Genomic DNA, 26,319 nt, shown 5'->3' on the forward strand with positions numbered 1-26,319 from the left:
GTTCGGCCCCGAAGCCGCGTCCAAGCGGCGGGGGACAGGGAGAACGGCGGCGGCGGCGGCGGCGGCGGCGGGGGCCGGCGGGCGGGCGGGCGGGCGGGCCGGCCGGCCGCTGTGACTGACTGCCCGCCCGCCTGACGGAGGGAGGGAGGGAGGGAGGGAGGGGGTGCGGGCGCCATCCGGGCACTGCGCGAGGGGGAGGGGCGGCGCCGCCGCCGCGCCGCCCGGCTGAGGTCCTGCTGCTGCCCGCCTCGGCCGCCGACATGGGGGTCGCGCAGCGGCGGGGGCGGCCGGTGGTGAAGCGCTGAGGAGCGGAGGGCGGCTCAGCCTCTCGGCCAGCCCCGCCACGGCGGCGAGGGGGAGAACGACACGGAGGAGGCGGCGGCGGCGGCGGAGGAAGCCGCGGCCGGCGGAGCGCGGAGCCGCGGGGGAAACCGAGACCGCACCGGCGGCGGGCGGCGGCCATGGCGGAGAACTTACTGGACGGGCCGCCCAACGCCAAGCGGGCCAAGCTCAGCTCGCCCAGCTTCTCCGCCCCCGACACCACAGGTGAGCCGATTCTGCCAGACTGGGAGAGCGGCGGAGCGCGGTCCGGGCGGCCTGTCAGGCGGGAAAGCCCTGGCCCCAGCCCTCGCCAAGCCGGGTGCCGGCAGGGCAGCGGGCGCGCCGGGCTGCCTGGCGCTGGGCTTTTGTTCCGCAGCCCAAGAAGGGTAGCTCGGAGCGTGCGAAGCCGAGCGGTTCCTTGCAGCTGCTTGTTGCCCGTCCCCGCAGGCCAGGCAGAGAAGCAGCTTTGAAATCTGTGCCGCAGTTGCGGGTCCTGAAAAATAGCCAGAAGGAAGGTGGGGGGAACGTCGTGGTTAATAGGGTCTTGAAAGGTGCGTGCTGCTGCACAAGGTCACCGCATTCTGTCGGAGCAGCTGCTTCTCACGACTTGTTCAAGCCAAGTTCCCGGGACGTGCACATGGGCCGGGGAGAGGAGGCCTTTAGCGAGAGCTTCGGCACTTCACTTTTTCCCTGGACGTTCAGCGTTCGGGAGTGTTTCACCGGCACTGAGGCATGTCCAAATGCCCATCATCGCCCAAAACTTTCTTTAGAAATATTGAAACGTTTCCATGATCTTCTATTGTGAAATAAAAAGGTGGTTGTCTTCGAGAATTATTATTATTATTATTATTCTTTGTATGCCGCCTGACTCCCAGCAACTTAGTTGTGTATGGCTTTTAACTCTTGGATGTAGGGTTTGGTTATCAGAGGCCATCTCCCAGGGAGGCTTGTGAAGTTGTGGTTGGAGAGTTCAAAAGCTTATTTCTCTGATGCACAGTTGTAGAACTTGCTACATAAACTCAGAGCTGTTCTGCTTAGCTGCAATATGACTTCAAAATTATTAGGTATTTCAGAAACTTCATATATTGTAAGTTACAGAAATGCGAGAAATCACTCCTTTCAGAGGTCACCTTTTTGACAGTGTGGTTCTACCTATAAAATGCCCTTTCAGGTAAGGCACCTGTCAGACTTCACTTCCCTTTAAGCATTCTAAACTTTTGCCCTTTATCATTGTTTAAATTGTGTGATTTAAGGGTCTCATTTGCATTAATTCTGTGTAAATGTGTAAATGATCTGTAATCTTGGATTAGAGATTATGTAAATTTGAAATAAACATAATACATTGAAATACTGTATTAGCAAAATTATATTAAGCATATGTCTATTTAATTTTGAAAACACACATTTCAGTGTGTGTTACATATTTGTTTCAGACATTTGTCACCTCCAGATGAAGATGACAATATATATGTTCTCATGTTTTAATGTTCTTCCCATTTGTGTAATAGCTTGTATAACACTTAAATGCAGAGTTGTTCAGGCCTAAAGGTAAACGATTTGATTATCTGATTGTCAGTAAACTGCATTTTGCTATTACGTTCAGACTGACTCCTGTGGTTTGTGTGAAGCCTAGAAGTTAAGTTTTCTGAATACATTGCTAATTGTAATGTGGTACAGTCTCAGTAAACCGTATGCAACAACTGCTGTGCTTCTGAAGCATCTCGTCCCCCATTCCGCTGCCCACAGAGATAACCAGCATCCTAGACCATGGTTATGCCTGTATGTTTGAAAGTTCAAACTCATCCTTGGGTTCTGAAGCTGTGCTAGTGTTGATAGAATCCGAACCTGAATGATTTTTACACTTTAAATAAGTTAGCTTTGCTTTAGGGTTTAGAGCACATCTACATTTTTGTTATGGCAGCAGAACACTTTCTTGCTGTTATAAATGTAAGAATCCAATGAGCTAGCTAGTCCTACTTGCATCACTGTGGATTGTATTATCATTTGAAATGTTCTAAACCACGGTAGTACAGTTCATGTTCTTAGTATATTTTTCTGCTGGCAGATTTTTGAATGTAAAAATCGTTTTTTATAAGTGTATGATTATTTTTGCTTCTCAAAATATTTTATGTAGGAAAACAAATGGTAAAATAACTTTTTTGAATCTATTTAATTCACTGACATTCTTTTTTTTAATCTAGTTGTTTTTGCTTTAAGTGTGTTTTTGAAAGAAGAATTAATATATGGCGGTTTTTTTATTTTCTCTGACAACTGCCTCCATCAGTATCATAGGTAGAAAAGCTGTGCTGCACAGCACTTGTTTTGTGTTCCTAGGCTGTATTCAGAAGTGATTTAATTGGGTATGAATATTTTCTGTCTTACACAACCCTCTGTTAACCTTGCAGATTTTGGAACTTTCTTTGATTTGGAAAATGATCTTCCTGATGAACTGATCCCTAATGGAGAGCTGAATCTTGTAAACAGCAGCGGAAACATTGTTCCAGATGCAGCTTCTAAACACAAGCAACTTTCTGAACTTCTGAGGGGAGGAAGTGGCTCTTCTCTTAACCCAGGAATTGGGAATGTGAACTCCAGTAGCCCTGTCCAGCAAAGCATCAATAGCCAAGTCCAGGCACAACCAAACAGTGTGAATATTGGCAACTTGAATGTGATGGGCAAGAGTCCATTAAACCAGGCAGATGCTGGTGTTTCAAGTCTGGCCAAACAAGCAGCCAGTACATCTGGGCCCAACACCACAGCCACTCCAGGCCTGAATTCTCAAGCACAGAAACAAGTGGGGATGGTGACAAGCAGTCCGGCAGCCTCCCAGACAGGATCTGGGATGTGTATGAACACTGGCTTCAACCAGGCTCATCCAGGTCTTCTCAACAGTAACTCTGGCCACACTTTAATGAATCAGAGCCAGCAAGGACAAGGGCAGGTAATGAATGGTTCCCTTGGGACAGCTGGAAGAGGCCGAGGTGCCGGAATGCAGTATTCTATCCCCACCATACAGGGAAATGCAAGCAATGTGCTGGCAGAGACCTTGACGCAGGTGTCTCCTCAAATAACAGGGCACACAGGCCAGGCAGGAGCCATGGCAAAAGTATGTGGGGGTCACATAAACTGGGGAATTGTTTGCAGTTTTGTTCAAGTATTTTGTGAATGCTAAACTTAAAGGCATTTGCTTTTGCAGCTCTCATTTAAATAACTAATTTTCAAAAAATATCAGAGTAAGCATAGTTGAGTTGTCTAAGGTCTAGAGCAAAGGCAGCCAAGCGCCACACGGTATTTTGGGGAAGTAGAGCAAGGGCTACAGAGTTAGGGTTTGGTCTTTTAGGATTATTTGATTATTTTTTGTTTTATCTGTATTGTTTAAAATCACATTGGGCTATGGTTGGACTTATATTTCAAGTCCTTGCATGTGCTTTTTTAATATCAAATTGATAGAAAGCTGTCTGATTTTCACAGACCACCAAAATTCATCAGTGCAATCAGGGAGGGCTCTAGATATCACAAAGAAATAGTGGGCGGGGGGGGGGACAAATGCAGCCTTTCCCTAGTTTAGAATAGTTGGCAGCTATTCTTTGAAATTGGTGCTTATTTTAAACTTGATTGTGTGCTTGATTATATAATTTTCCCCAATATGGCTCTTTCCCTGAAATGTTGGATTATATCTTCCTCTCATCAGTATAACTATTGACCAGGTTGCCTGAGGATAATGCCACAGATTTGCATTGGGATTGGGAAAACTCTGTTTAAAAGCTGCTGTTTTAATCTGTGCTGCAATAAGTTTTTTAAAAACCACTAGAAACAGTTGTCTTGACTTCTGGCCATGGTGACGTTGTTGTCACTCACCTTAATGTCTTGGAATGGAACAATTAATAATTTCTGGCATTGTTGTGTGGTAAATGTTTGGATTGAACTCTGTTCTATATTTATTTATGACAATTTTTTTGTTCAACATCAGCTGCTGTGTGAGCTGATCCTAGAACCCTAGACTTAGAAGGGGCTAATGAGGCCATGAACTCCTTGTTCATTGCAGAATCCACATTAAAGCCTCTCCAACAGATGGCTGCTTAGCCTCTGCTTGAACACGTACAGTGGTTGGTCACCACCTCTTTGGGTAATTGGTTCCACTATTGAATTGCTGTTGCCATTGGGGCTTTTTTCTGATGTTCAGTAGGAATCTGCCATCCTATAATTTCCACATATTATTCCATATCCTGCATTTTGGAATGATATTCTACAGACCGTGGTATTTTATGACATCCTTTCAGGTATTTGAAGACTGCTATCATATTCCCCTACCCATGTCTTCTCAATGCTACACATTCCTAGAATCTTCAATCTCTCTTCAGAGGACTTAGTTTTTTGATCTCTTGATCATCCTGATTATACGGATTTGTTTGTAACTATGGTGCCCATTTACTGGACACAATCCTTGAGAGTTAGGTTTTCAGCGATACAGAATAATATAGACATATAACTTCCTGCCTTTTGGAAATTATTCTTCCGTTAATGCCACCTAACATTGAATTTTCCTCTCTTGCAACCACATTACTTTGCTAATTCATAGTGAGTTGTAATAAGCTGGTATTCCAAGCTCTATTTCAGAAGTACTATTGCCAAGCCAGGTGTCCCCCATTCTGTGCTGGTGCAGTTGTTTTCTATCTCCTAAGTGAAGAACTATGCATTTGTCTCTGTTGAATTTCATTACGTTACCTTCAGGCCATTTCTTTAACCAGACCCTAACCAATTTTGTGTCATCTGTAGATTAAGCATTTCCTGCTTCATCAAATTTGTTAATAAGCATTTTGAATAGTACAGAGCCTAGAACTGAACCTTGTGATACCATACACAGTTCCTCTCAATTTCAGTTTAATGAAGAACTGTTTATGAACACTCTATGAGTATGATTTTGAGCCATCTGTATCTCCATTTAATTGTCATGCTTATCCCTAAAGTAGTTGGCTGATCAGAAACAATGATTGGGAGTACTGAAATCAAGATATATTATGTTCACAATAATTCTACAGTCTACTAAATCTGATTATAAAAATGAAATAAGGATAGTTGGGCAAGATTTGTATTTCACATGTCTATGTTGAGTTCTGGTAATTGCTGTATTGTTTTCAAAGTGCTTACTGATGCTGCCAGTGTCAAGGGAGGCATTAAATTGAATATATAGGAGTTCGATAGCCTACGTAGCTGACTGGCTAGGATCCTGCAGATTCTGTCAGAATATTCCATTGAAAGATAGCAATCCCACCAAGAAATTCTGAGGATCATGTGATTACAGCTGAGAGACAAATAGGCATTCAGAGGTATGCATTCAGCAGTGTCTAGAATTGAGCAGTCTGGAAAGATATATCCGAACAATCATTAGACAGGAGGGACAAATGGAAATATGTTTTTGATCAGAAAATTTCTTCTAGATAGGATCAGTAACAGTTATTCAGGATTCTCTATAGAGAGAGCAATGAAATAATATATGGCTCAAGGACTCCACTGCATCTCCACAAAGACTATACATCAAAGGAAAATATTTTTGTACTGCCCCAGTAAGACTGGCAAGGCAGTGCATCCTGAATGCTACAAATGGTTTTTTTTTTAATCCGTTCAATTGTGTCCGATTCTCAGAGACTGCCTGGACAAATCCCTGCAGTTTTCTTGGCAAGGTTTTTCAGAAGTGGTTTGCCATTGCCTCCTTCCTAGGGTTGAGAGAGAGGGACTGACCCGAGGTCACCCAGTTGGCTTTGTGCCTAAGGCGGTACTAGAACTCAGGGTCTCCCATTTCTAGCCTGATGTCTTAACCACTACACCAAACTGGCTCTCACTACAAATGTTAGTGTCCAAGAAAAATATAACAAAAAGGAAGTCATAAATGTTGTGCGAATGTTGAAAAAAAATAATACTGCCAGTATAGATGGTTTAACCAGAGAAATGTTAACATGTTTTGTGATTCGTTTATGAAGTGGCTGTGGGACCTGTTTAATGTTGGTGTGAAGGTTGCATTAGCACCTGATGATTGGAAGAATGAGACTGTTATTCTCTCATACAAAGAGAAGGATAGTAAGAGGTAGAAAAGGAATACAGTGAACTGGAGAGAAGTGGCGTGACTTTTTGTCTCCTGTCATACTGAAGGTAGTTCTGGAAATTAGTATATGTTGAATCATTGGATATGACCAATGTCTCTGAAGAAATTGTAGAGTTAACAAAGAGATAGTGGAACGGTAGAGCAGGGCGAACAATCTTTTGTTGGCCATGGACTGCGGTTAATATTTTATGTGTAGATGGGGCTGTAGTAGATGGATTAACAATGCAAACCAACCAAGGTCAGGATTTTCAGGGGTGGGGAATCTTAGGTTTTATAGTGTTAAGACTTTTATGCCACTGGTTTTCAGCAGCTGCATTCAGAGGTGGCCCCAGGTACTTCAAAGAAGGAATTTGGGGCCCGTATGAAGCTCTGAGGCCTCAAGATGCTCAGTGCTAGACTGGATGAGGCTGTGATCTGACTCTGTAGAAGTCAGCTTCTCAGGTTCACTATTTTCTTTGACAAAAATAAGATGTACAATATCAAAGATCTAAGCTGAATGTCACTACTGAAAGAGTAACATGATGAAAGAGACTTTAAGCACATCAGTTATTTGAATAAATCAATGTGTGCAGCGCAAATAAAATATTCAGTGTTGAAACCTAATTGTGAAAGGAACTGAAGACAAATGCCCCGACAGCTTAAGAGGGATTCGCAAAAATGTGTTAAGCTCAGTGACAGGCGACCATGAAATTATATAGATATAGAATCAGTGTGAAAGTATCTCAGAGGTCATCTAGTCTGGCCCCCTGTTCAATCCAGGGTAGGCTAAACACTTCGGACAGATTACTATCCAGCCTCTGTTTGAAGATCTCCAGTGAAGGAAAACGTACCACTTCACAAGGTGACCTCTTCTACTCTTTGATAGCTCTTATCAGGAACTTCCTCCTAATATCTTGAATCTACTTCCCTGCGTTTTCAACCCACTGGCTCTGTTCCTGCCCTCTGGGGTGACAGAGAACAAGTCTGCTCCCTCCTCTACATGACAAGCCTTTAGACTTATGAAGACTGCTATCATATCTTTCTTGGTCTTCTGTTCCGCAGGCTACATAAACTCAGTTCGTTCAGCCATTTCTCTTAGGACATCTTTTCCAGTCCCCTACCAACTTGGTGGTATTCCTCTGTCCTTTTTAGTCTTCAGGGCTCAAAACTGAACACAGTATTCGCAGTAGGATTTGGCAGAGTAGGGTAGATTAGAACAGAGTATCTTAACTTCAGCAATTCAACTGTAAATGTGGCTGCTGTTATACAGTTTTCACTTACCTCTGTCTCATATATCTGTGTGTGGGTCTAAAAAAATAGGGGAAGATAATTTTGAATTTTTCTACAATCTCCTTACCATGGGATATTAACTGTTAATAGGCACTTTGTGTTTACAAACCCAGTCTTCACTTTTCATTCCCATATACGTGCCTATTTAACTATGTCAATCTGTTTTGCAGTAATAAAGTTATGCAGAATGTAGAAAAGGAGTAAAAAATAATAGCGAAGGGCATTATTTATTTATTTCATATGGCATAGCAGAATGCAGCATTGTTGCATAAAAATCACAAAAACAATATATAAAAATGTGTAAAATATAGGACATTGGGACAATAAATTATTTTAAAAACACACAATACAAATGATGAATAAAATTATGAATAAATTAAGTTATGTATGAGCAGTTACTAAAGTATCTAAGCCTATGGCTGGATATCTAGATCATTTAGCCATTGGACAGCAGTACCCTCAAGATGATGTAGTTCTTGCAGGGAGCCAGGGAACCTCCTGAGGGGACATTCCATCGTGATGTGATGTAAAGTTTGCGGGACATTCCCACAGTCACAGCTGCTGGATCTTATAAGGATTTCCCACCAAGAAGCAGCAGCATGAACACCGAAAATAAAAAATAAATTTAAAAAAACCCTAAGGGCATGAAAAAAGAAAAGGAAATATAGCTAAAACTAGTTAACCATAGTTTCTAAATCAACAAATGGACAATCAGTGTTCTTACTGCGTTCATACCCTTCTCAGTGTGCTGAAGAGCAAAAATTGGGTATGAGCACCCCCTGCCCGACAAAAAGCCATAGTGTACCTCCCAGTTTCACTCATTATTACCTCCTCCACCATTTGATTAGTATTCTGCCAAACACCTTCCTAGGCACACTTAAATTAATCCTCGTAGTTTTTGCATTCACTCTTGCTATGCTTTCCTTTGTATAAGGGAATAGTAACAACATTTTTCCAATTAACAGGCACAGATGCACCCTTCAGACACACGTTAAACAAGTCACAGAGCCATTCCATAAGGAAACTACATCTTTATTTCAACATTTCTCAAGTTCCACCACTGCAGCCTTACCATTTGTCAACATTTTCACAGAATGTATGACTTTTTGGTCACTTTTTTCTTGGGCACTAACATTTACACCATTCAATTCATCTCACTAAAATACTCCTTTTAGCATTCCCTCACTTCAGTTTCTTCCCAAATAATGTCATCATTTTCATTTTAAATTCCATTCACTATGCTGGAGAGTCTTTGTTTAACCCTCTTTGCCCCCTTCCAAAACAAGTTTTTTGTTGCCATCAGAATTGTTTGTATTTTGCAATTACTTTATCCCTCATCTTCATATTTTACTTGTCATTCTCTTCTGTGCATTTTTTCTCATTCACAGACTCTTATGTAATCCTTTTATTCTTCATTCTCTTCTTATATCTACTCATTCATTGCATTAGGAGATCAATCTTTCTTCTAAAAGTTCTTTATAGAACACTCATACTCTTCGTGGAGTCATTCTACTTTCACTCTCCTTTCTTTTACTTCTTTCCATTTATTTTATGTCTGTCTTTTCCCATGATCCATCCTGGACAAAACTAAAAATGGTCACTCCACTTTCAGAACCCTTGATTCCTTAATTTAATTATTTGAGTCTTCATAAATAATCAGGCTTTTAGATTTATATTTATTCCTTAGCCATGTGTTTGTATGAATAGATGCATGGTTAAACCACATATTCAAAACAGACAGATCTGGTTCTTCCATTATGAACATTTAGTGAAATGTAACAAGGAACTGCACCAACCTACTACTTACATGCGAACTCATAACTTAGACAACAACATACTTTCTGACATGCCTTTTAGCCCTTTCAGTTATGATAAAACCTGTTCCACCCCTTCCCTGTATATATTCATCAGCATCCCTCCACAAGATTATACCATCGTTCAAATTCACATCTTTCCGCTTTCTCTTAGTTTTACTTTTTTCATTAATTCTTGCTCGTTACCATTTTTTCCTCTTACATTTCAAGTCACAGTTTTCCATACTCATGCTATACTCATGAGTAAATGAACCCATAAATGTTGATCTCCATTGCCTATTATGACTTTATCAGTTAAGACTTCCCATAAGACTTTTGTTGTTGTTGTTTATTCATTTAGTCGCTTCCGACTCTTCGTGACTTCATGGACCAGCCCACGCCAGAGCTTCCTGTCGGTCGTCAACACCCCCAGCTCCCCCAGGGACGAGTCCGTCACCTCTAGAATATCATCCATCCATCTTGCCCTTGGTCGGCCCCTCTGCCTTTTGCCTTCCACTCTCCCTAGCATCAGCATCTTCTCCAGGGTGTCCTGTCTTCTCATTATGTGGCCAAAGTATTTCAGTTTTGCCTTTAATATCATTCCCTCAAGTGAGCAGTCTGGCTTTACTTCCTGGAGGATGGACTGGTTGGATCTTCTTGCAGTCCAAGGCACTCTCAGAATTTTCCTCCAACACCACAGTTCAAAAGCATCGATCTTCCTTCGCTCAGCCTTCCTTATGGTCCAGCTCTCGCAGCCATATGTTACTATGGGGAACACCATTGCTTTAACTATGCGGGCCTTTGTTGTCAGTGTGATGTCTCTGCTCTTAACTATTTTATCGAGATTTGTCATTGCTCTTCTCCCAAGGATTAAGCGTCTTCTGATTTCCTGACTGCAGTCAGCATCTGCAGTAATCTTTGCACCTAGGAATACAAAGTCTTTCACTGCTTCTACATTTTCTCCCTCTATTTGCCAGTTATCAATCAAGCTGGTTGCCATAATCTTGGTTTTTTTGAGGTTTAGCTGCAAGCCAGCTTTTGCACTTTCTTCTTTCACCTTCATCATAAGGCTCCTCAGTTCCTCTTCGCTTTCAGCCATCAAAATGGTATCATCTGCATATCTGAGATTGTTAATGTTTCTTCCAGAGATTTTAACTCCAGCCTTGGATTCCTCAAGCCCAGCTTGTCGCATGATGTGTTCTGCATACAAGTTGAATAGGTAGGGTGAGAGTATACAGCCCTGCCGTACTCCTTTCCCAATCTTAAACCGGTCCGTTGTTCCGTGGTCTGTTCTTACTGTTGCTACTTGGTCGTTATACAGATTCTTCAGGAGGCATACAAGATGACTTGGTATCCCCATACCACTAAGAACTTGCCACAATTTGTTATGGTCCACACAGTCAGAGGCTTTAGAATAGTCAATAAAACAGAAATAGATGTTTTTCTGAAACTCCCTGGCTTTTTCCATTATCCAGCGGATATTGGCAATTTGGTCCCTAGTTCCTCTGCCTTTTCTAAACCCAGCTTGTACATCTGGCAATTCTCGCTCCATGAATTGCTGCAGTCTACTTTGCAGGATCTTGAGCATTACCTTACTGGCATGTGAAATGAGTGCCACTGTTCGATAGTTTGAACATTCTTTAGTGTTTCCCTTTTTTGGTATGGGGATATAAGTTGATTTTTTCCAGTCTGATGGCCATTCTTGTGTTTTCCAAATTTGCTGGCATATAGCATGCATTACCTTGACAGCATCATCTTGCAAGATTTTGAACAGTTCTGCTGGGAAGCCGTCGTCTCCTGCTGCCTTGTTATTAGCAATGCTTCTTAAGGCCCACTCAACCTCACTCTTCAGGATGTCTGGCTCTAGCTCACTGACCACACCGTCAAAGCTATCCCCGATATTGTTATCCTTCCTATACAGGTCTTCTGTATATTCTTGCCACCTTTTCTTGATCTCTTCTTCTTCTGTTAGGTCCTTGCCATCTTTGTTTTTGATCATACCCATTTTTGCCTGGAATTTACCTCCAATGTTTCTAATTTTCTGGAAGAGGTCTCTTGTCCTTCCTATTCTATTGTCTTCTTCCACTTCCGCACATTGCTTGTTTAAAAATAATTCCTTAATAAGACTTTTAGGAAGTTAGAAAAAAGGTGGGCTAGGTTACCAGCCTTAGTTGTACCCGTGTCACATCTAATTTTAACACTAGTACCTGTGAGTTTTGGCACATTTGGCCAATATACCAGAAGTATAACTAAGGTCTAGTTTTACTCAACCATGTTTGCACTGTTATGTGCAAGCTAGGATCTGGAATTTAGACACTACCTTGCCAGCCAACAGGCTGTTGCCCCTATCCCCCCAACTAGGAGGTATATGCAGTATATTGACACATCCTCATGAGGATTATGCATCTCAGCATAAATCGCTGGATTCTTTTTAAAGATAATTTGATGACTTGGTAATTGGTGGCAATGTTTTGCTTTCATTTTAACCCTAACAAATTTAATGTAACAGATGTGAATTTAGACTGTTATACATCAAGATAGCCTTGCTTTAAAGATCCATGGATAATTATACGCCATTTGATTACTGCAATTTTTAAGTCTAAAAACTCTAGAGAATACAAAATATTACATAGCCAGGGTACTGATTTGAACTGGGTGCTTAGACAATTATATAATGATGTGGGGTATTAACTTTGGTGGGTCCTCATTTTGTTTTTCAGCTAATTAAAGCTTGTTCAAAGTTCTAATGTTAGTTTTTTTTTAATAAAATCTTACTATTTTCAAGATACAGTTAAGATACAAACAAAAGAGAATATAGAACAGGTAAGAAACAGAACTAAAGCAAAAAGAACAAACTATAAAACTGTCAGTAGAAAGAAAACAGAAAAGGAAAGTGACTTCTGACTTTCTCCAATGCAGATAAGTTTACAAATCTAATCTCTTACAATTAGTTAACCTATCTTAACATTTTTTTATTAGAGCAAACCATTTAATCTCTAAAACCCAAAGTCAAAACATTTTTTTCTATTACACGCAGGTAGTCCAAAAGTGGTTGCCAAGTTGATATAAATGCAGAAACAGAATGATCTCTTATTCAAGTTGTTAATTTAGCCATTTGAGCCAAGTCCATTAGTTTAACAATCCAATCTTCAACCCTAGGTATTTGTGGATCTTTCCATTGTTGTGCATATAACAGTCTTGCAGCCGTGATCATGTATAACAGCAACACTCCATGTTGTTTCTCTAATTCCTTTTTCATCAATCCCAAAAGAAAAAGTTCTTGTTTTCTCTGTATATTTACTTTAAGAATCTTTTAAATAGTAATACATACTTGATCCCAGAACTTTTTAGCCTTCTCACAAGTCCACCAAAGATAGTAAAAGGTTCCTTCACCCTGTAAACATTTCCAACAGATGTTAGTTGCACCATTATACATTTTTGACAACTTATCAGGAGTTAAATACCAGTGATATATCATCTTATAGAAGTTTTCTTTCCAATTATAATTCAGCGTAAATTTCAAACCTTTCGTCCACATATTCTCCCATTGACCCAACATGATATTATATCCAAAATTCTTAGCCCATTTAATCATGCAGTCCTTAACTTGTCCATCTTCCATATTCCTCTGTAACAAAATCTTATACATCTTAGTAATAACACGATCATTATTTATACAAAGGTCCATTTCAAACTGAGTTATTTCATTAACAAATTTATAGTTCTTTTTGTCCAATTTAAAACATTCTACCAGTTGCATATAGGTGAACCAATAACATATAAATCCATTCAACTCTAACATTTCCCTTGTTTTAATTTTTGGTTCACCCTCCTCAAACTTTAACAAATCAGGTAAAAAGGTAATCTCTCAACACATGGACAGACTCAACCATAGTTTCAACTGGGAAACTGTGAGCATCCTAAACCAAGCCAAATCCAAAAACCCCAGAGAATTCCTGGAAGCCTGGCACTCAGACAAAGCAGCCATCAGCAGACACATAGAGGTAAACAACATTTACATACCATTCAGAAGAGAGAATAGAAAAGCCAAAAGACCAGGACTCTCCCTTGCCAGCAAACAACACCCAGATATGTAAAAATCAACACAAGGATTAACACCAGAGGAACCATCAAACAGCACAATACACCCTAATCAAGGAACTATTAACTCGGGCAGTCAACCAAGCAGCAAACAACAGCCCAATCAAAGAACTCCCAAGGAGGGAACAACACCCCCACCAACACAAGCAGTGCAAGCCACGGTATATAAACTGAGAGCAAGGCCCACTCCCTCTTTGCACTGAAGATGTTGCCTAGTCTGGCAATGAAATGTCTGCAAGAAAACAAGGCTCAGAGAGCACCAAGGACTCCACAGTTTAACAAATCTTTGTATTTTAACCAACTTACAGCTCCCACATTTTCTCTTCTAACAAATGCTTCCTGAGGTGGCAACCATAAAGATACATTTGGAGATAACCTTACCTTATATTTGTTCTAGATTCTCAGTATAGCATTCCTGATAAAATGATCTTTAAAATCCTTGTTAACTAACTTTGTCATACCATAAATAAGCATGCCACCCGAATCTTAATACATGGGCTTCAAGCTGTAGTAGTTTCTTATTCTCCAAGGTAATCCATTCCTTCATCCAAAGCAAACAACAGGCATCAAAGTACAATTTCAAATTAGGCAGACCCAAACCTCCTCATTCTTTGGCATCTTGTAACAGTTTATATTTAATTCTTGGTTTCTTTCCTTGCCAGATAAATTTGGAAATATCTCTCTGCCATTCTTTAAATGGTAAATCTGTTGACAAAATTGGTAAAGTCTGGAAAAGAAACAGCATCCTAGGCAAAACATTCATCTTAATCAGATATTCTTCCCAAGAGAGACAATTGCAATTTCCCCATCTTATCAAATCTTTTTTCACATCATTCCAAATTTTAACATAATTATTTTGAAATTGCACACTATTTTTAATTGACAAAATTACCTCCAGATATCTGACCTCTTTTTCAATCTGAAATCCCATCTTACCCATCAATAAGTCTTGATTTGACAGGGTCATGTTGTTAGTTAACATTTTAGTTTTTTGTTTGTTTATTTTAAGACCCACCAATGACCCAAATTCTTTCAGTTTCTTCATCAGATGTTCTGCAGTTTCCAGGGGATCCTGTAATATCAAAACTAAAAGTTCTAATGTTTGTTTTGAAAGCCATTCACAGCTTGAGTTGCAGCATGTGCAGGATTGTTCCTTTCTGTATGCGACTTATTGTGTCATCTTCCTGAAGCCTACTTCTGAGGTGTGGTGTGGGCCTGCTTAGGAGCAAGCCTCTTCAGTGGTAGCATTCCAGTTACAGAATTCCGTCTCCAGAAAAATCTGCCCTTTCTTGTTTTTCATTTGCGTTACATGGGTTTTATTTGCAATTTTCAGCTGTAGACTGTAGAGGGACAAATAAATATTTGAAACCAATTAATACATAGACACATTTCCAGAAATTCCTGGAGAACCAGAAACTCAGTTGAGAAGGACGCTCTGGTCCTGAGAAAATCCACAAACAAATGACAAAGGCAGTTGCCCACTTTTTTGGTTATTCTGTAGAAATTGTAATCAGAAGAATGCTGGCTTGATCCTAAAAGTAGTATAAAGCCATCAGGATTGATAACCATTGGTAGACCAATTTCCATGAATTTTCTTAATTTCTTTCACTAATATCTTTCTGGAAACAAATTCCATTGTTGGGGGGGGAAGTATTTCATTTTTTCTGCACTAGGTATCCCAACACTGAATGACTGGGTACTAGTCCTATTTAGAAGGGAAGGAGGAGATGAGAGATAGAGAAAGAAGGCCTCTGTATGCACTGCCTCTACAGCATGCATTTTTACATCTCTACAATGTCCTCTTTTACTCACTTTTTATCCTCAAACTGTTGAGATCGAGATGTTTTATTGTAAACCGCCCAGAGTCCCTCTTGGGGGAGATGGGCAGTAACAAAATTTGAATAATAAATAAATAAGATATTGCATAACATTATCTTATAGGGAGGCATCATCAACATTATCTGTTCCAAATAATTTGCAAAAATCCAAGTATTTGAACAGTTAACGTATCATAGCAGGTATTTTAGTGTCAAAAATTGTTGGCTACATAGCATTGGGGCATATTTGGGGGGTTGCTAATCTAAGACACATTGGTCGTGTAAAATAGGCTGCAGGATTTGAATGCTTTCCATAATCATCTAGTTTGTAGCAAATTACTTGACATGTTTCTAGTTATTTCTCTTGTTGGCTTAATTGTTCTGTCCACTAATTGCTCTGTCCACATTTCAGATAATTGTCTTTGTTGTTCTTTATTGACTAACATATTTGTTTAGTCTTGTTCATTAATTTACCTTCAATTTTTTTAATTGCTGATTTACAGATCCAGCAACAATTTTTCTTTTCAAAAACTGCAAAATTACCGTGAGATATTAGCAATTACTATATCAATAATCAGTGAATAAGATGAAAAATATTAATGTGGTAGAAAATGCGTATCAGTCAGATGGTCTTTGAAGCTTGTTTTGTAGTTCTCTCTTTTATGTGCAGTAGAGCAGGAAGCCTGTGGTCCTCCAGATGTTGTTAAATGCCAATTTTCATCAGTCCCAACTAAATCACTGAACATGAATGCTGAGACTTCTTGTTCAGAAGCACTCGGAGGGTCACAGATTCTCAATTCCTGATATACAACACTTTAAAATTAATGTGACCACTAAAAAAAAAAAAAAAAAAGGAGAGCAAGTGGTTTATATATTAGAATGAACCCTTCTATCTAGTAGCAGCAATGCTTGTCAGAAGAAGCAGCTTTGATTTATTTTTTACTTCACTCTTCAGATGCTAATTCCAGCTCAAACTATTGATTTTTTTTTCTTCTTCATCCTTACGTTGAAAGTGAGATGGGCAGTGACTAAATTTGAAAAATAAATAAATAAATATTATAAATAAGATTTTAAAAGTAAAGGGCAAGTAATTTTCTCTTCATGTGGAACGTGCTTGTACTGGTTTCAGTGATACTTTTTACTTCTCATAAAACGTACAGTATTCCTTCAAAAGTAATGTTTGAAGGTTGTGGCTGAGGTTCGACAAAACAATATACATGCATATAACAGCCCTAACTGTTATGCTTTAGGCATACAGGTAGTCCTTTTTTAGTGACAGCCTTGTACAGTGACAGTTTGCAGTTATGACAGTGATGAAAAAGTAACTTTGTGACCAATCCTCACATTTATGACCTTCACAGGTCTGTAAAGCAAAGGAAAACCGAAGTAAGATCATAAGTACAGCCACGGTTTCACTTAGCAACTGCTTCGCTTAATGACCAAGTTGCTGTCCCCAATTGTGGTCGCTAAATGAGGACTATCTGTATTATTAATTCAGGCAAACTGCACTTTGGGCTTGGAAAATTATATACTATTCCTTTCTGTCTGTACCTGTACTTAAGTGAATGCAGGGTGCTAACATCATAAACTTTGCTTTCATTCCAGATGGGAATGGCCAGTAACTCAAGTCCCTTTGGACAGCCATTTAATCAACCTGGAGGGCAGCAGATGGGAGCAACAGGAGTCAACCCACCGCTACCAAATAAACAAGGCATGGCAAATAACTTGTCTCCCTTTCCTTCAGATATCAAGAGTGTTTCAGTTACCAGTGTGCCAAATTTGGTGAGTTGCTTGTAGCTCACTTGAATGTTCTCTACAATACTTATGTGTCTTTTGTCAATACTACTGGTGCAAGATGATAAAAAGCCCTTCAAAAAACATCACTGAATTAAGTGAGAATAACAGGAAGGGATGTGCAGAAAACTGCATCCTAAATAATTGGGAACTGAAATAGTAATAAAGACTTTCTGACCAGCTCTGAGTTATGAAGTCACCTGCTAGGAACTCTGGAGAGGACCTTCTTCTGCAGCATTTTAGGAGGTTTTTCAGAAGATGTTTCAATAACCTGTGCCCCTGGGGTATATTTGTTAGCAATCTTTGTGAAGTTAAGGGAGCTAATAAGGAAATTTATTTTTCTATGGGAGATTTATTTGATTACTGTTTGTCAAGTCATTTGCAGTGCTAGTTAGAAGACCAGAAAGATTGCTCAAACTGTGCAGAGGGAGTCACAGAGAAAACCAGCAAACACTGAAGAAGCCTTTAGATGGAGGTAGATTAGTTTAGAATGTATGTCATTCTCGTGTAACCATGAAATATGCACCCCTGCAGCTGCACTGAGTTGAATGGGGTTTCCATTCAGTATGTGAAGGTTCATGTGTGTATGTAACTTTAAGTATTTTAATGTGTTTTTAATGACCTTTTATTATGGAAAAGCAGAGTTGTGGCTTCTAAAAGATTTTGACCATAGCTCTATTTTTTTAGTCCTGAGTCTTTTTATTCCTAAACAATGTACTATATGTATTGTTACGTAAGCTACAAGATTATGCTAAAGTTTACCTTAGCATTAAAAATAAAATGGCTACACTATGTTTGGTTTGCCTGTGGGCTTCTTAGAGGCAGTTTATCATGCCAAAGAGGTTTGAGATAGTAGTCAAACTATCACTGTTTATTAAGTTTATATGCTGTTCTGCCTGTATAAAGTTTCATGTCAGGCATTTTTTGCTTTAGTCTCAGATGCAAACCCAGGTACAGCAAGTGGGAATTGTATCAACTCAGGCAATGGCAACAGGGCCAACAGCTGACCCTGAGAAACGCAAACTGATTCAGCAACAGCTGGTTTTGCTACTTCACGCTCATAAGTGTCAGAGGCGAGAACAAGCAAATGGAGAGGTGCGGGCATGTGCTCTTCCCCACTGCCGAACCATGAAGAATGTCCTCAATCACATGACACATTGTCAAGCGGGAAAGGCCTGTCAAGGTAAGAGCCAGGAGCTGATCTCAGCAAGCCTGCCATGTGTTGCTCCCTAGCTTTGGTGAAGCTTAGTGCCTTCACACTGTTTTATACAACAACGAGGAGAGTTGGGGTGGAAATTGGCCAGAAGGCCAGCCTGGTGCTCTGAGATGTTGGATTGCAACACCTACGATTCTCAGCCTGCACAGCCATCAGTAATTGAGCATAAATATCTGGAGACTGATATAAACCATTAATTCTCATGACAAGGTGTTATCCAGTTATACAGTCCCTTGAAATTGTTGGGTTATTTATTTTTCCTTGCCTTTGTGAGATAGAATCCTTTGGAAAGAAGTGAGTTTTCCTATATTTCTACAGCTTTCACCTTCACAAGGTTCACGTTGGTTTTCACTACTTAAATGTATTCAGAAAAGAATAAGTAACAGGGCTTTTGCTACCTTGGAAGAAGCACGTGGGGCTGCAGGCAGCTGCTTCCAATCCCTTTTAGTTAGGCTCCTTTTGGCTAAATAGTGCTTTCTGATTAGGAATTTTAAAGCTTGCTGTGGTATTCTGCTGACATTTATGTCTACTGTACATATGGGACTTGAAGATAGTTTCAACTTCTGAGGCTAATCTTTTTTTTCCCTTCTAATTTCAAAAATATTTTCAAACATGTCTTTACCTGGCAAGAGCCAGTAAGCAACCTTAAAAGGTTGCATTTCTTGTAAATTACAGTAACGTGCTTGAGCAAGGAGGACTTTGAGGCATAGGTCTTTTTTATGATATTTCAATACAGTCATTCAGGTTACCTTTCCTTTGTTTAATAGGTGATATTCTCTGTGTATGATTAATACAGAGAATTTTCTTTTGCATTATAGCAAATAGCAGGAATTACTGGATGCTCCCTATTCATAGATCCAGGTTTTGCAAATGCTATTACATGATTTGGCAAATTGATAACTTCACCTTGGAATTAAGATTATTCAAGACTATAGAGGTTTAGTTTATGGTTTCTCCTCTCTAGTGGCACATTGTGCATCATCACGTCAGATCATATCCCACTGGAAGAATTGTACACGGCATGACTGCCCGGTGTGTCTCCCACTGAAAAATGCTAGTGATAAGAGAAGCCAGCAACGTAAGTAATCTGTTCAGTTGAAGAGATGTTGGTCTTGAGGTGAAGCCGTGCCTACAATGATTCCTTTATATGCACTTGTACATCAGCAGAAGAGAGTATCTTCCTTACTGAAATAACTCAAGAAATGCTTGTACTACTGAGTATTTACAAACTGTAACCCTAACGTGAATTTACTGGCAGGTTGAATGGTCCCTTTAAAAATGCCTGAGATATCTTAGAAGTGAAGCACTAAAACTAAGAGCAATTACTGAGCAAGAAGTAAAACTTGGGAGTATGTGTGGTATAAACTTCAGTGTATCAGAGTAGAACTGGGGAGACTCAAGTTTGGATCTCCATTCAGCCCCAAAGCTCATGTATAGTCAATCACGGCTCTCTTAATATAACTTATCTCATGGGAGAACATAGATTGAGAAATGTGCTTGAGTTGTGAGCTAGTCTTTCAATTTTTCACAATTTGTGCATTAGCATGTGATGTATGTATTGCATTATACTGGAACAATTCAGTACTTTTTCTCCCCTGTAGCTCTCCTTGGGTCACCAGCTGGTGGGATTCAGAATTCTGTGACATCGGGAACAGGACAGCCCATAACACCTTCCCTAACTAACCCCAACCCTATCGATCCCAGTTCCATGCAACGAGCCTATGCTGCTCTTGGCCTACCCTATGGCAATCAACCACAGGCAACTCTGCAGCCACAAGTACCAGGCCAGCAGCCTACACCACCTCAGACCCACCAGCAAATGAGGACCATCAGTGCACTGGGTAAGCAAGGAAGTTGCTTCTAGCAGTAGAGAGAAAGTGAGAACGTTGTTTTCAGTTGATGTTAGCAGCAGTCAGGAAGATGGGGAAGAGTAGAGGGCAAAGAATCAATCTGTGACAAGTGCAAGGATAGCTTTGGCTGGAAACTGGGATACGTTGTTTCCCTTCCCTCAAAAGGAGTTTTCTCTGTGCTTAAGAGTGTTTAAAATCCTGAGGGAGGTAAAGAATGGTTCTCAAGGGTCCTCCCAGTACATTCAGTCTGTGTGATTTAGAGAAGAAATGGAATCAGTGCTCTGGAAGGGCAGTCTGCATCCCTGGTACATGAAGTTTGGATGGTTGGGGGTAGAGGACAAGGTAGCACCTGGGTGGAAAATAGAAATTACTCTTCACTGGTTGCATTGCATGCACTGTTGTTTATATCTCTTTTACCATTTCAATGACATCTCATTTTTAGTCACTTAATTAAATGTGTTTTACTTTGTTATTTGAGAATAATTGCTTCTGAATAATTTTCTTACTACTTTTTATTCTCAGTACCCATAAAAGATACAATTTTATTGATAGTTTCAATAAACATTTAAACAAAAATAATTAAAATGGTGTGTGGTTAGAGACAGTTAATTTTTAAAAAATGTACTTCTTGGCTGATTTTTCCTACAGTGCATCCATAATTTATGTTAATACAAATATAAGAACCATCTGAAAATGTTCCATGACTAACATGGTATAATCTTGTTTCAAAGGAACTAATCAGATGAATCTGGCTACAGGAGGAATAACTGATCCACAGACTAGCATGATCTCAGAAACAGCTCTTCCGGCTTCACTTGGGACAGCAAAGTAAGAAACAATTGTTGAGCATTTACATCTGGCTATTACTTCTAGTTTCCGAAATTACAGGTTTTTGGTAACATCACCTTCCATGGACGTTTCATATCTCCCTTTCTAAGGGATTCTACAGTTATGGTAGTGAGGGTTCAGTGGCAAAATTACAATAAAATTTCATTGTGCTTGCTGTTGTAATCAATTGTTCGATAATTACTTAACTTTTGTCATCAGTAGGGATACTTAAAAACAGAAATAAATTTCAGTACAATAAAGATCCGCAAAAGGTTCCATAATTGCCTTTTCTTTAGCCCCTTAATGAGTGATGGCACAAATTCTGGCAGTGTTGGAAATCTCAGTGGCTCTATGCCAACAGCTGCGCCACCGTCAAGTACCGGGGTGAGGAAGACCTGGCATGAGCATGTCACCCAGGATCTGCGCAATCACTTAGTACACAAACTGTAAGTATTAACCAGGTGTAGGCACAGCTCACTATGGGATCAGACTAGTCTGTTAATTATGTTAAATTATAGTGCCGTTCCTTAGATTTGGGACCTGGGAGATGATATGAAAGACTGATTAATTTCAGTAAACACTGATTTGTTCTTCACTATTTGAGAAGGTATTTCATGAGAAAGACTTCTTCACACATTTATTCCACTTCCCAATTTCATCTTTTGTACCAGTGCCACCCCCAGGCCTGGCAAAGCTTTCAGTTATGTCATTCTGAAGAAAGAGTAGTTCCCACTGAATTTCTTAAGAGCTGGAATTTTTAAATGTGTTTCCACTATATGATGTTTTCCTTGCAGTGCTTCTAAAGCGAATTAAATATTTTCTTTTTGCAGTGTACAAGCCATTTTTCCAACTCCTGATCCAGCAGCATTGAAAGATCGCCGGATGGAGAATCTGGTGGCTTATGCTAGGAAAGTTGAAGGGGATATGTATGAATCAGCTAACAGTAGGGTACGTTACTGGTCTGAAAAAAAATTTTGGATACGTCAAGTGCTGTATGATGCCATACTTGAAAAATTCTGTGATCTGGTATATTTCTCCAGGAACATGCTTCCACTGCAGGGTACTTCTGTGTAGCATAACAATCTAACAGATTGCCATAGTTATATAACAATTCCAATCTTCAGTGTTATGGCTGCTTAGAAAGTTTCTTTTCCACAGGAAGGAAGATCTGCTGGTTAAAGACAAGCATCTGAATAAATAGGAACAGCATCTTCTTCTAAAGTGAAAAAGTTTGGAATGTTACAGCATTTTTGTATTACTATAGAAATCTAAAGCTACATACAGTTCCTCTTAGCCTTTGAACAGGAGGCTACCAGAACTGTAGGCTCTCCTGGGAAGTTGAAAAGGGAAGTGGCAGACCACTTCCATACTGTTGCTGGTAAAAGGAGCCAAGCTCATTTCCAAGAAAGCTTTATCTTACCTATCTTGGTGAGAAGATGAGATCTGGCCAGCATCTTCATCAGTGCTGTTTATGATCTGTCCTTCCCAGCTACTTTAGCAGAAGCAGTGTATCAAAGACATGTAAAGCCCTTTCACTCTGCACTGGTGAGACCATACCTGGAGTACTATATGCACTTCTGGCCACCAGATTTCCAGAAGGATATAGACTGACAAAATCAGGTTCAGAGGAGGACAATGGGGGCTTGAGGACACACCCTGTGAGAATAGGCTGAAAAGACTGGGTTGTTCTGCCTGAAGAAAAGAAGATTGAGGTGAAACATGATATCAGTGTTTAAAAATAAAAGACTACCATTTAATCTTCAATTTATACTACTGTTCAATTAACTTGCATCCACAATATTGCTGTCATTATCCTATCAGGGTATTGCAGCAGCTCTGTCAAGTTTCCTTTCATCTAGCACATAGGTGGATGGTCAATATATAGCTGTCCAGTTGTTAGATTTAAATTCCTATCATCCATCTTAGGCCATACTGGCTACAGCTGATTGTATCCAGCACCATCTGGAGGATGATGTGTTGCCTTTCTTTGTTCTAGAGACTACGTTGTGCCAAAGTTCAGAAAGTATCTTTTCAGCAAAAGTGCTCAGCTTCATGAGGTGACTGCTTCAGATCACTGTTGGTCACTGTTCACGTACAAAAATGGATTCAAATTAATAATACCTTAAATCTGTGCTCTCTCTAATGCATTCAAAGATCTGATCCTAGCATTCTCTTTTTTCAGGATGAATATTACCATTTATTGGCAGAGAAAATATATAAGATACAAAAAGAGCTGGAAGAGAAACGGAGGTCTCGTTTGCATAAGCAAGGGATCTTGGGTAATCAGCCAGCCTTACAGGCCCCTGGGACTCAACCTCCTGGCATTCCACCGGTGGCAGCAACTGTGGGACAAGCGCAACCTGTGAGGCTTCCCAGTAAGTGGTTCACTAACGATATACAGCAAGAAAGACCTTGCTTCTTGTTTTTATATTGATGGCACATTCTTCTGCCCTTCAAAAATCCCATCACAGCGTCTTACAATTTTTAAAAAATGAAAATAAAATTTCTAAAATTACACGCAAGCAGGATCAAATTTGAATTAGCCATTCTCTGAAATTCTGAAGAGATGGCTTTTACTGGACCTCCCTCAGAAAGGAAGTCTAAGCTTTTTGGGTCTCCCTAGCACACCCAGATGAATTTTCTTAAGCAGAAAAGATGACCTTTTCCCAGCATAAAGATGAAGATGAACCAGAGCACCCCTTCCCAGCACTTCCTTCCCAAATGGATTATTTGACTTCATTACGCATCACTCTATTACTGCCTTTAGGTATCATTGTAGGGAGTGCACGACCTCATCTGAGGTGGGAGCTGCGGAAGTACAGACAAAGTACCATCAAGAACCAAGTTTTCACATTGCTTGCTGCTTCTGTTAAATGTTTGTTTAATAGTCTAAGAGACAAGGTTTACCTCCATGGCAGCTGTAGGTTTATTTCCTAAAGTGTAACAGTACCACCCTTGGGAGCCTCTCCAGTTGATAAAAGTAAAACTGCTACTTATTCCATATTTTCTTGTGGAGATTGACAGGAGAATCCATCTTTTAAGATGATGCATCTGCAATTTTTAAAATTCTGATTTTATGAATAATTAACCTTTTTTAAAACATAAGTTGCCTCAAAGAATTCTAACATAATTCAGAATTCAATCAGTTAGAGTTTAACATGCATTCATTCTCTTACAGATGGGCCTATATCCATGCCAAGTGTGCCTCTGGGCCGTATGCAGGCCTCTCAAGGTAATATCTGTTGCTTTCTCCTCTTCTCAGCGTCTCTGCCGTGAATTTTGTTTTCGGCCAGGGTAGCCTATTTGGCCTCTCCTATGCCACTTTTTCCATTAACATTCTATCCCAAGTCAAATTACTCAGTAAGTTCCCAGTAAAACCTTGATTCTCTAGACCTCCAAATTTTACTCAGAACTTCATTGTCCATTGTGTCTGAAGCAATTTACATTGTTTGCTAAATGGCATAATTGATGTTTAATGTCATTTGAATCAATTTATGCCATACACGTAATCACACAAGTGACATAAATTATGTCAATTATTTGAATTCAGAGTTAACAGACATCCCTTCCTCCCAAATGGTCCATTAAATTGGGGTTTACTGTAATCAACTTTCCTTGCAGAAGTTCTGCTGATGAAAATATAGTATCTATGTTCTGTGAAGTCTGATAAAAAGCAAAGGCGTGGAGTTATGGAAACTCTTCCTAATGAGACTTAGTAGATTCCAGCTTCTTTACAGGAGTCCCTCTGGTGGGAGGAGATGGGCAGTGACAAATTTGACAGACAGACAGACAGATCAAGAAATATGATAAAACTTTGCAAAAATCAGCTTTAAACTGATAGACCTGTGCAAGGAGGCAGAATACCTTTTGTTTTTTCTTTTAAGTAAAGAGGTGATGCAGTTGGCCGTGCATTGTTGTGTGAAATTTCAAGTAGATACTTAGCTTGAATCTTCATCAAAGCAAAGCATCCTCTTGAAGGTTTGCACAGTCTTATAAACTGATGCTGTGCCTTTAGCAAAGTCTAATACACAGCTGTCTGAGAATCTAGTTTTTCATTTCCCTTTAGCATGTTAGGAATTCTGTAGAATCTCTGTGCTGTCCTATTACCAGGATATTTCCAAAGTAGAGGCATAGGAGGAATAGCTGAAGATGCAAAAGTCCTCATGCATGAAAAATATGAAATATGGAAACATAAAATCCTTGGAATTTTTCACATAGCTACAGCTTATTTCTGCTTACCACTTAGAACTGACTGTAGATATTGCTCTTTATTTCAGAAGGTACCTTTACAGGTTTGTCAGTGTCAGCCGTATTGCAGACAGAATAGTTTTATTAAACTTCATCTCTCTACACTAAGTAAAATCTCTTCCTTCATATGTGGGATTACCCAGACATCATACAGTACAGTATTCAAAATAGGAAGGAAGGGGAAATACTTTGAAACTCTTGTGGCCAGCCTCTTCTTCTGAGGGTTCCCCAGGAAATTGGGGTTGGGTTAGGAAATTGCAATATTTATAATAAAATAAATATCGATAGACACCTCTTCCCCATTACATCAACCCGTCCCACCCGATCGTGCAAAGAGGGCATGCTACGGACCCCGTCTGTAAAAGAATTTCATCTGGCAGGGTCCAGGAAGCGGGCCTTCTCCGCAGTAGCTCCCGCCCTGTGGAACATGCTGCCCCCAGAGGTGAGACTGGCCCCATCGTTCCTGGCCTTTCAGCAGAGTCTGAAGACCTGGTTCTGCCGCCTCACTTGGGGTGGAGAGGGGAATAGATCTACATGGGGATGGTTGCTATAGACCACTCCTTCCACACTTGGACTGTTTTAGATTCTTCACCACTTGGATTCTTTATTTTTACTTCTATTTATACTATTTTTACTGTATTTTACTCTTTGTATTTATTGTGATGGTTTTAATCAATTGTTGTAAACCACCCAGAGTCCTCCGATGGGAGGAGATGGGCGGGGATAAATTAGATTAAATAAATAAATAAATAAAATCAAGATACTCGGGCTAACCCCACTGACCCAAGGCAACAGTTACTTTCAAAGGCCCTGCAGAAGAGTTATTTTTTGAACCTCTTGATGTCCCCTAGTCTGTCCAGCTGAGGAACTGCAATTGGACGGTCCTTCTGGACTCATGGCTCCTGTTGGAAAAGCAGGCGGCCATGGCTAGGAGGGCTTTGCCCAATTTAGGCTCGTGTGCCAATTGCAGCCTTACCTAGAA

The 26,319-nt window shown here is 40.1% G+C and overlaps 1 protein-coding gene across 2 annotated transcripts in view; it reads left to right on the forward strand.

The window, feature by feature from the left end:
• The first annotated feature begins 209 nt into the window (after positions 1–209).
• The window catches only part of CREBBP (CREB binding protein), a 53,195-nt gene continuing 27,085 nt past the window's right edge, over positions 210–26,319 (forward strand). Inside the window, exons 1-11 of one of the 2 annotated variants that reach the window (XM_063315169.1) lie at positions 210–546; positions 2,727–3,427; positions 17,007–17,183; positions 18,129–18,378; positions 19,376–19,489; positions 20,013–20,252; positions 20,993–21,089; positions 21,386–21,535; positions 21,920–22,037; positions 23,272–23,464; positions 24,268–24,321. In XM_063315169.1, the coding sequence (XP_063171239.1) occupies positions 462–546; positions 2,727–3,427; positions 17,007–17,183; positions 18,129–18,378; positions 19,376–19,489; positions 20,013–20,252; positions 20,993–21,089; positions 21,386–21,535; positions 21,920–22,037; positions 23,272–23,464; positions 24,268–24,321 (2,179 nt within the window). In that variant the 5' untranslated portion in view covers positions 210–461. The remainder of the gene's footprint in view (positions 547–2,726; positions 3,428–17,006; positions 17,184–18,128; positions 18,379–19,375; positions 19,490–20,012; positions 20,253–20,992; positions 21,090–21,385; positions 21,536–21,919; positions 22,038–23,271; positions 23,465–24,267; positions 24,322–26,319) is intronic. The other variant, XM_063315170.1, reaches the window with a different exon arrangement.

The sequence above is a fragment of the Candoia aspera genome, chromosome 14, assembly GCF_035149785.1.
Source record: "Candoia aspera isolate rCanAsp1 chromosome 14, rCanAsp1.hap2, whole genome shotgun sequence".
Taxonomy (NCBI): Eukaryota; Metazoa; Chordata; class Lepidosauria; order Squamata; family Boidae; genus Candoia; species Candoia aspera.